General features: G+C 38.7%; 1 protein-coding gene across 1 annotated transcript in view; it reads right to left on the bottom strand.

Moving 5' to 3' along the window:
- LOC118764738 overlaps nucleotides 1–11,572 on the bottom strand; it is a 49,626-nt gene extending 38,054 nt beyond the window's left edge. Inside the window, exons 1-2 of the mRNA XM_036505705.1 lie at nucleotides 11,549–11,572; nucleotides 5,317–5,528 (exon numbers count right to left, since the gene is read on the bottom strand). Coding sequence (XP_036361598.1) covers nucleotides 5,317–5,371 — 55 coding nt within the window. The 5' untranslated portion in view covers nucleotides 5,372–5,528; nucleotides 11,549–11,572. The remainder of the gene's footprint in view (nucleotides 1–5,316; nucleotides 5,529–11,548) is intronic.
- Between the last annotated feature and the right edge of the window lie 310 nt (nucleotides 11,573–11,882).

The raw sequence follows: 11,882 nt of genomic DNA on the forward strand, positions 1-11,882 counted from the left end.
TGGAAAAAAATGATGGTAAATTATTTGTAAAATCATAGACTCATCGTAGACGCGCGCTAATACCCAGGAGGACTCGATAGGAATCACGACTATAAGATACCCGGTTTTGGTTAAACTGCATCGCAAAATGTGGGAGTAGTTAGGAATCTAAATCGGAGTAGACAGACACACAACCTTTCTTTTATATATAAATATTTTCGTCCTAAAAAACTTTGTATGGATTGAATGGTTACCTCTATGGAAATATATACACGCACATTATACATACATGTGTGTATAGATGAATATATAAATACATTTAAATATCTATATACTGTTTTGGGCGATCTTTCTGTTTCTTAGAGATAACTTTAGATCTTATTTTCGTCCTAAAAAACTTTGTATGGAGTGAATGGTTACCTCTATTGAAATATATACACACACGTTATACATACATGTGTGCATAGATGAATATATAAATATATTTATATATCTATATACACTTTTGGGCGATCTTTGTGCTACTTAGAGATAACTTTAGATCTTATTTTCGTCCTAAATAACTTTGTATGGAGTGAATGGTTACGTCTATGGAAATATATACACACACATTATACATACATCTGTGTATAGATGAATATATAAATACATTTAAATATCTATATACACTTTTGGGCGATCTTTCTGCTACTTGGATATAGGTCTTATATTCGTCCTAAAAAACTTTCCAGTCACACACTCACGCACACGCACACACACACACACACGCACCCTCATACACACACACGCGCACACACACACACTCACACACACGCACGTTAGCTTACAATTTTATTTATATATTTGCGTGTCTATGTGTGTAAAGAGGAAGTGGGAGGCAGAGTGAAAGAGTCACTCACTTCAGAAAGTGAATTACTTTAATTTTATTCGTTGCACACTGTGTGTGTGCGTTTGCGTGTGCTGTATCCCACACTAAGAGAAGCATTTGACTCATACACCACAATGTGAGTTTTCTCTAAATTTTGCTTAATTGGGGTTGAAATTTTAAAAAGTGGACCTGGCACGACCCGATGCATTCTACTCTTAAAAATGCTAGGTAAATTGTAATTGAAGAAATCCTATATTGTAGATTTCTATAAGATACAAAGGGAGGCAGATAAAATCTGCCTTTTATAATAAGAGATATCTCTTATTATAAAAGGCAGATTTTATCTGCCTCCCTTTGTCTCTTATAGAAATCTACAATATAGGATTTCTTCAATTACAATTTACCTAGCGGGTCGTGCCAGGTCAAGTTTTTCAAATTTCACCCCCAATTAAGCAAAATTTCGAGAAAACCCACATTGTGGTGTGTAAGTGAAGTGCTTTTCTTAGTGTGGGCTACAGCACACACACACACACACACACACACACACAAACGGAGCGAAATGCTTCACTCATGCTATCACCCTAATTTCTCCTCCTTTCTCTTTGCAAGTGTGCAACGATTAAAGTGAAAGTATTTATATAAAACGAGAGAAGTGTACATTAAACCACTACTCAAAAAAAAAAACACAGCAAACAGAAACAAATAAATACATAACGATTTACTCCTCACACAATTTCTTCAATTAGAGTTTACCTATGATTTTTCAAAGTACTTCCATTCGGTCATGGCATACAAAATTTCTTTCAATTTCACCCCCATTTCAGAAAAAATTCAGAAAACTAAATATTTTACCATTTCACTCACTTCAAAGCCTTTACTCTGCATATTACTCCCACTTCCTATTTACACACATAGACACGCAAATATATAAATAAAATTGTAAGCTAACGTGTGTGTGTGTGTGTGTGTGAGTGTGTGTGTGTGTGTGTGTGTGTGTGTGCGTGTGTGTGAGGGTGTGTGTGTGTGTGTGTGTGTGTGTGTGTGTGTGTGTGTGTGTGAGTGTGTGACAGGGATGAGCCAGTCAGACTGGTCATCCTTTTTGCTAGAAGATCACCTATGGTCTTTATGCTACACCACTGGTTTTCAGTTCATATTAATCAAATTCATATTCACAACAAGAAGGACTATTCATTATAATACATCAGTTCCACACATTTACCCTGGTTCCATTTCGGACAACTGCACAAACATTTGCCATTTCACACATGTATGTAAACAAATTCCTTTCTTAAAAATTTCAATTCATTTTCTTTTTCAGTTCATACAAAGTTTTTCAGGACGAATATAAGATCTAAAGTATATCCAAGTAGCAGAAATATCGCCCAAAAGTGTATATAGATATTTAAATGTATTTATATATTCATCTATACACACATGTATGTATAATGTGTGTGTATATATTTCCATAGAGGTAACCATTCACTCCATACAAAGTTATTTAGGACGAATATAAGATCTAAAGTATATCCAAGTAGCAGAAATATCGCCCAAAAGTGTATATAGATATTTAAATGTATTTATATATTCATCTATACACAGATGTATGTATAATGTGTGTGTATATATTTCCATAGACGTAACCATTCACTCCGCACAAAGTTTTTTAGGACGAAAATAAGATCTAAAGTTATCTCTAAGAAACAGAAAGATCGCCCAAAAGTGTATATAGATATTTAAATGTATTTATATATTCATCTATACACACATGTATGTATAATGTGCGTGTATATATTTCCATAGAGGTAACCATTCAATCCATACAAAGTTTTTTAGAACGAAAATCTTTATATATAAAAGAAAGGTTGTGTGTCTGTCTACTCCGATTTAGATTCCTAACTACTCCCACATTTTGCGATGCAGTTTAACCAAAACCGGGTATCTTATAGTCGTGATTCATATCGAGCCCTCCTGGGTATTAGCGCGCGTCTACGATGAGTCTACGATTTTACAAATAATTTACCATCATTTTTTTCCATTTTAATGCATTTTTTAAAATAAAGGGTAGTAACTCTCAAACTTCACACCAATATGCGTGCTCATATGCGACGTAATATCACATCAGCAGCATTTCCTCACACCCTCCTTGCACTTGGCGAAGGCAAAATACCAGGGGATGAAAATGGTAATATTGCCATCGATTCCATTTGTACCATTGTTAAGACGCCTTCTGATCTCAGAGATGCAGTGTTCCCAGATCTACAAGCTAATTATCAGAATATGGATTGGATTGGCAAAAAGGCTATACTGGCCCCGAGGAATAAAACTGTTCACCATATTAATGATAAAATGCTAAAACTCATTCCTGGGGAAGTCTATGTATATCAGTCTATCGATACAACTCCTGACCCAGAGGACGTCATCAACTATCCAATAGAGGTACTCAATTCCTTTGAGCACCCCGGACTACCACCACACTTTCTCAAACTTAAAGTTGGTGCCCCTATAATGCTCATCAGAAATTTGGTTCCCCCAAAACAATGCAATGGCACACGTTTGATCGTTAAGTCCTTATCTCCCACCGTACACTTATATCAATATTTGCCTGAATAATCATCATAATTCAGTGCAATCATTAACAGTACTTTCAAGCAATTCAGCCCCGAGCAACGCCGGGCAATTCTGCTAGTATATAATAAAAATTTGTATGTTTATCAAGATTCCTAATGCGAAATCGTGTTGAAACAGATATTATTCTATTTCGAGACTATATATTTTCTCTTCATTTGTTTATTATCGTTCTTATTTCAACAGACATGAGTTGAAATACAAATAGTAATAAATGAGTGAAAAACAAATATTTAGTATGTTTATTTGGAATTTTTAAAAAATGACCATCCTGAAATCTTTATATATAAAAGTCAAGTTGTGTGTCTGTCTCCTACGATTTAGATTCCTAACTACTCCCACATTTTGCGGTGCAGTTTAACCAAAACCGGGTATCTTATAGTCGTGATTCATATCGAGCCCTTCTGGGTATTAGCGCACGTCTACCATGAGTCTACGATTTAAAAAAAAAATTTACCATCAATTTTCCCCCATTTTTAATGCATTTTTTTCTATTATATAAGGGAAGTAACTCTCTAAAAATGTATTATTAAATCTCAGAACATAAAAGCTACAGTAACACCCCCCTTTGTGGTTAGCCATATTGAGATGGCTATTATACTTTACATCTCTAAAATGCTTATATAGTTATTTCCCTTACAAACCCGAGCAACGCCGGGCGATACTGCTAGTACAATATAAATATATTCAGATATATATATACTCACAAGGCACTGGTCAGCCTGAAGCTATAGGTGCCACATAGTGAGACTGAACCTGGAACCATATGGTTGGGAAGCAAGCTTCTTACTACACAGACACACCTGTGCATATAAATATGTGTGTGTAGAAATTTATAATAAATTATTAATTATAATTGAGGGTACACAAAGTACCAGTGTTACTAGAAATAAGAGTTGAAAAATACTAAATCTCTGAGAGAGATTCATGTAGTAGCAGCATGATAAAATGATAGTATGTTGTCAACTTAATGTGACAGTCCCATGAAAGGGAAGAATGCTACTGTTGTGTAGCCCTAGGAAATACTGTTTCCTGTTGGGCTTGACACATTTCCTGTTCTGTCATCATAGAACCTCATAAAGAATGGTGCAAACAAGCTCCCTTTAAATGGGAAAACCAAGTTCAAATGACTGCAGTACGGGAATTCTGCAATAGCATTAACCCTTTAGTGTTTAAACCAGCCAAATCCGGCCCAATATATTCTACATGTTTATATTCAAACTGGCGATATCTAGCCTCTCACTCCTAACCTACAATGTCATTCTGAAAATAAACAATCACATCATTGAAACCTCAAAGCTATAAGATAATGCATGATTAATTCAAAACAATTTGAGTGAAAAAGTATTACATTTAACAGAGTATTCTGAACACTAAAGGGTTAAACTTTGAGCTACCATATTTCTGTTGAAATGCACTGCCATTGTCTATTAATTTTGGAAGTTGTGAAGAATTCATTTAAATAACTTTGTCATTATGAAGCAAATGTTTGGAACATGACATGAGATTTTGATGGCAGGTTTTACTTCAGATGAATTTAAAACAGAGAATGTCTATGATTCAACCAGGAGTGACGTTACTATGTGGTTTGGGATCAAAAAGATTAAACCAAGTGATAGATAAGGTCAACCACCCAAGAACAGGAACAGAAATGAACTCTACAACAGGCTACCACAGAATCCCCAACTATCCAGTTCCACACTTTAGATTTTAGCTGACCTGAGACTGTTGTACAAGACCCTAATCCAGGGTACCATACAGTAGAAACTGACCTGAAAACAAACCTCTTCATTATACACAGCCATACATAATGATTGCAGAAATAAATAAATAAGAGAACTTACAAAAGAAATGAGGTAAAACAAAGAATAAAATACTGCAATAGGAAAGAACCAGCATGGCAGTAGATGGAACGAATTGGATATTCTTGACAAATGGTAACTTTCCTTATATTCTTGAAATCTTTTGTAAACAGTGTTGATTAGAATTTCTAAATGTTTGTAGACAGGAGTATTATTAATTTCTTTATTTTCTTCTGTTTAACTGTATTTACAAACTGTAAAGAAAAAGGATAAAATTCTTGGGACTTCAAATTCTTAGGTTTTTTGGATTTTCTTTTTTAATAAATCAACAAAACTGAAAGTCTGACAGAGATCTGGGGATATATTTTTTAATGTTTGGACAATATTATTGCATCTTAGCTTTTATAATACATCGTCTGGCAGTTATGACAAAGATTTTTTATAAATGGACAATAGATAGAAACATACATATACATATACTCTCTCTTTTACTCTTTTACTAGTTTCAGTCATTTGACTGTGGCCATGCTGGAGCACCGCCTTTAGTCGAGCAAATCAACCCCGGGACTTATTCTTTGTAAGCCTAGTACTTATTATATCGGTCTCTTTTGCTGAACCGCTAAGTGACGGGGACGTAAACACACCAGCATCGGTTGTCAAGCAATGCTAGGGGGACAAACACACACACACACACATACATATATATACATGTATACGACAGGCTTCTTTCAGTTTCCGTCTACCAAATCCACTCACTAGGCATTGGTCTACCCGGGGCTATAGCAGAAGACACTTGCCCAAGATGCTACGCAGTGGGACTGAACCCGGAACCATGTGGCTGGTTAGCAAGCTACTTACCACACAGCCACTCCTGCACCTATATATAGAATATCAGGAAAGTCAGGAGATATGAGATGGAGATATTTATGTCACCAGTTGATATCCATAGGATGGCAATCGTTTCACAAACAAGCATATAGTTTCCATCCGGATATTGTACGATGGGTTGGTGCCTTCCTCTGAGATCGCTCCTTCCAAGTCCAAGTAAATGGTTCGCGGTCCGACGTATCCAGTGTGAGCAGTGGCGTGCCTCAAGGTTCAGTGCTTGGGCCCTTATTGTTCTTAGTCTTCATAAATGACTTGCCCGACGACCTCACGCAACACACCCTTCTATTTGCCGACGATGTCAAACTGGTCACTCCTCGCGGTGATATAGAGGATCTTCGTCGATGTCTCCACCAAATTTGGAGGTGGTCTAACGAATGGGACCTGTGTCTGAACGTGTCAAAGTGCTGTCATCTGCCTGTTGGCTCTCCTCCTGCAACTCAACTTGATTTCGAGCCGGGTCGTCTGCTGCTGGAGAGGACCGATCAGGTAAAGGACCTGGGTATCTTGGTGGATTCCTCCTTTTCGCCTTCGGCCCAGTGCGTCCATGCTGCCAACAAAGCACGTGGAATTCTGTTCTTGATTCGACGGTCATTCGAAATGCTCACAGCAGCCATATTCCTACCACTCTATGTCACGCTGGTGAGACCCATATTGGAATACAGGATTCAAGCCTCTTCTCCTTATCTCCTCAAAGACATACAGCATCTCGAAAGAGTCCAGAAGCTGGCTACCAGCATGGTTCATGGTCTCAAAAATTTGTCCTATGAAGAAAGGCTGAGGACGCTCGACCTTTATTCTCTAGAAAAACGCCGCCGCCGTGGTGATCTCATTCTCGCCCACAGCATCATAAGCGGAAAGTGTAACCTCTTGAAAGAGCTGTTCTTCACTCCTGCTCCAGAGCGTCGGCTGCGGGGTCATTCCGAAAAGTTCTACCTGCAACGATTTCATCTCAATCGAAGGAGAGGAGCTTTCTCCGTCCGGGTTGCGGATCCGTGGAACAAGCTGCCAGACGAGATGGTGAAGATGCCGACGACCGCTTTGTTCAAAGCCTCCCTTGACCTCAAGTGGCCTGAACTCTTTACATGAACACCACCCTGTACTTAACTCCATGTCCCCCTACATGGCCTTACTATTTGCTTTTGAGCCAAATTAACTAACTAACTAACTAACTAACTAACATGAGGAAATGATTTACTTTAATGTATAATAAAACATTTTACGTGTCTGTACTTTTGTGCATGTTATAAATTACATAGTACTATTGTACATTTGACAAACAAATGCAGGTATAGAAGGCTTGCTCATCAGATCAGCAGCATGCCATGGTTACATCCATTTTTCAACTCCAATATACACCTGTCACAGCTCCCAACTACTCTTTGCATACTCTGCCTGGTATAATATGTCACCCAGGACAGGACAGGCTGAGGAGTCAGTGCCACACAGGGCAATATTCAAGTATGAGTGGAGACATCCATGTACTGCATCGCCGCATCTCCCATAAGAGAAAGAGCATGCCTTTGTGCAGGTCGGGGAAGAAGTCAACCCCCAAATGCACAGTGCACATCATAGTGGGAAAAGGGGACAATAACCTCTGTGAATTCGAGGAAAAATGTGTCTGTTGATGGCATGCCACGACATGTTTTGGATGTGTGCAGGTAGATGGAGCCAACAATAATGGACAAGAGGACAAAGCCAGCAGCAACATGCCAGGAACTGAGGCCAGTCCCGAAGTCCCTTGGCGGTCACAGAGGGACCGGTGCCCTCCTCACTGGTTGGCTGATTATGAGACAAGTTAAGGCATGTGGTAAGGGTTGAGGAGAGGACATGGGCAGGTTGGTTGAATGATCTTCCTGAGTGCTATAAGCATCACCATCAATTCATAGTCAGAGGCCTGGCTGTGCAGTAAAGAAGTTTGTTTCCCAACCACTTGGTTTTGAGTTCAGTCCCACTGTGTGACACCTTGGATAAGTGTCATCTACTTTAGCCTTGAGATGACCAATGTCACCTTGTCAACAAAGGAAACTGCATGAGTGTATGTGTGTGTCTGTGTGCGCATATTAACTTCTCTTCACCATCCACTTTCACTTGCTTGCATCATGGCTCAGAGAGAATCTACTGGGGCAGATTCTGTATGACTGGATGCCTTTCTTGTAGCCAAACAAAGCCTTGTTAAAGGATTTGGTGCAGAGAAACTGAAGGAAGCCTTGAGTACACATACACGCATATAACAGACATACATATTGCATAGTGGGGTAATAACTCGCTGACATTTTTGGGCCGTTGTTAATCACGTGTGTGATGTCTTTCAAAGAAATATGGCATAATCTACATTTACAGTTGTATCTTGGAACTCCAATGGCTTCACTGTCTCTTTTGTTAATTAGATATTTAATTGGCAGTTTCCTGTTCAGTGCATGAAGTTAAGCCTAGAAGGTCTCTCCACAGGCTAGAAATAACAGCCAAATCAATGGCAATCACAGTTGTAAAAAAAAAAAAGACAAAAAGCTTTTTTATTTTCCAAAATTCCAATTTTGAAGAAAACAAAATATATTCAATGGAAATTAAATAAGTAGAATGGAATAACAGGACACGAGAGTCTTTACTACTCGATGTACATATTGTCTGAAGTGTGTGTTCTTGATAATCGTTGAGAACAAGTAGTTTTACACCAATTACACTATTTTTTCTTAGTTTAAAGGCCGTGGACTGAAGATGTGAAATTTCCGAAGCCTCTCCCCAACCCACCTTTCGCGAGCGCGCATTTTTTTCATCATAGTCGTTTAGAGCAAGTTGTTTTACACCTATTACGCTATTTTTGTTTTTGTTTTTGTGCCCGGGTCAGACGCTTTCGGAAATTCCCGATGTAAATTTTCCGAGGCCTCTCCCCCACTCCCCTTTCGCGTGCGCGCATTTTTTTTTCATATTCGTTCAGAGGAAGTTGTTTTACACCTATTACACACATTTTTTTTTTGTTTCTTTGAATGGTGTAACGCTTTAGTTTAACCGCGCTGAGAGACGAAAACCTAAGACTTTAAATTTAAATTTTAAAATGCTGATTTTTCTGCAACTAAAAATTCTTCAAGGCGGTGCCCCAGCACAGCCGCAGTCTAATGACTGAAACAAGTAAAAGGTGAAAAAAAAAGTCGAAAAATAAAACCGTGGGGCTTTTGTCCTCGTTTTGGCGACAGTTACCCTTATTTATTATATTTATTCTTAACAGCTTCACCTTCACTATGAGAATAGCTGCTCACTGACCAAAATCTAAGCGAAATGCTTGTTGGAAGCACTCCGTCGGTTACGACGATGAGGGTTCCGGTTGATCCGAATCAACGGAACAGCCTGCTCGTGAAATTAACGTGTAAGTGGCTGAGCACTCCACAGACACGTGCACCCTTAACGTAGTTCTCGGGGATATTCAGAGAGTGACAAGGCCGGCCCCTTGAAATACAGGTACAACAGAAACAGGAAGTAAGAGTGAGAGAAAGTTATAGTGAAAGAGTACGGCAGGGATCACCACCATCCCCTGCCGGAGCCTCGTGGAGCTTTAGGTGTTTTCGCTCAATAAACACTCACAACGCCCAGTCTGGGAATCGAAACCGCGATCCTATGACCGCGAGTCCGCTGCCCTAACCACTGGGCCATTGCGCCTCCACAAAGCGAAATGCTAAACTCAAGGGGAATAACTACAAATGAATCCAGGTTAAAAAAAAAAGTCAATTTCTTTATTCACTATATAAGGTTAAGAAAGAGGGAACGATACGAGGGGTCAGGGGATCGAATAGGACGAAGCGTATGAATAAACTATTCTAAATATATACAATTAAATGAGAATGAATGATTAACAAAGAAATGAAGCGGAGGACGCGGTCGACCCCGCAAACCACATTCTCACACTGAAGAATTTGTTTTTTCCTTTATTTGTACCCGCTTAATCAGGTTCTTTCACTCGCAACATACTTGTTACTGACTTCCATCTTTTCCGAAACACGCTTTGCGACGGGCATTTCTTCTCCAACCTTATTTTTCGTTTCAAGTGGAAAACGAAACTGTTAATTAAGTCGAGGCTGGAGAGAAATATGCCTGTTGCAATTCCTTTCACTCACGTCTTCTTCCATACTACCTCTTTCGCAACAGCAACTATCGAGAGAAAACAAGCTCGCTCCTCCCTATTCAGGGAGGTCGGCAGAACGATCTTAATACAGATTCGCTCGACAGTTGTACTCTTCTGAATGCGACAGCAGGTGTTCGACATAAGCCCAGAGTTCAGTCACCTTTCTAACATTGCCAGGACAAAGACTTCTCGTAATTACCCATAGGCCCCGGCCCGAATGTTCTTCAGAATAGTTGATCTTCGTCGAAGCCTAGGGTTTCTCCCAGGAAACTTGAATTCTACTAACCCTCTATAGAAAGACAAGGTAGTACAACCCGCCAACGCCGTTGCCCGACTGGGAGAAAAGAATATGCACACCACCCGTTTTCGCGTAACAAAACCCCTAACCCTAAAACTAGCTCTAAACACCGGTGTGCGTATTCTTTACCTTCACCAAATTTTCAAAAAAAGTTTTTGTTTCGTGAAAAGATGCACTTCATGTAAATATTTTTCGAAGGCTTTGGTGAAATGAAAAATGAGTAGTTTCAATTTATTTGGTCTTCCTGATCCAAAACTCCGTTTTTTCGAAACTCTTCTCCCTACCCCCGCGGGAAAAAAACATTTCCCCACAAATTCCTTTATGCTGTTTGAAAGGCATTTGTATAAAATTTCATTCAAAGATATCCATTTTCCTGAAGGTTATGAGGGTAAAAATTCGGATCGTGTGTATGTTCCGAAACATCTCTCCTCAACCCCCCCCCCCTGGAAAAATCTTTCCCATAAATCCCTATATACTCCGAAAGTTCCGAAGTAATAAAATAGGTGGGGGTGCATACATACGTGGATGGATGGATTATTTATTTCTTACGGCGATGTACTTGGTTAGCAAGTTACTTGACCTGAGATCGATCTGTGTGCAGGAACAGAAGCAATTGCAACTTGGAAGATGTCTGTAAGCCGTTTAAGAACACACAAAAACCGTTAGATTCACTTCAACATTTAAACTTATATATATATATATATATATATATATATATATATATATATATATATATATATATATATATATATATATATATATATATATATATATATATATATATAAACTGTTACACTGTCGAAGGTGCAATGTCTTACATACACACATGCAAATATAAACCTACTATACACATGTACAAGCACACGCAATCATATAAACGCGTATACACACGCATATAGGTATAATCTTATCTACATATGTCTTCTTTCACATACAACGTTTAAACACATATACACACATACATACGTACGTACATGCGTATGTGCATGCATATATATCATGAATTAACTGTTACTTTCTCAGTTGCGGCTTCAAGTTCAATCAGTGAACAGGTCGCAGTTTCAAAGCGAAGAAAATATGTTGACACCAATTCAATTTAAATGTTGAAGTGAAACTAACGGGGTTTTTTTGTGTATGTTCTTAAATGGCTTACAAACATATACTCTTTTACTTGTTTCAGTCCTTTGACTGCGGCCATGCTGGAGCACCGCCTTTAATCGAGCAACTCAACCCCGGGACTTATTCTTTTGTAAGCCCAGTACTTATTCTATCGGTCTCTTTTGCCGAACCACTAAGTAACGGGGACGT

Source organism: Octopus sinensis, linkage group LG9 (assembly GCF_006345805.1).
Source record: "Octopus sinensis linkage group LG9, ASM634580v1, whole genome shotgun sequence".
Lineage (NCBI taxonomy): Eukaryota > Metazoa > Mollusca > Cephalopoda > Octopoda > Octopodidae > Octopus > Octopus sinensis.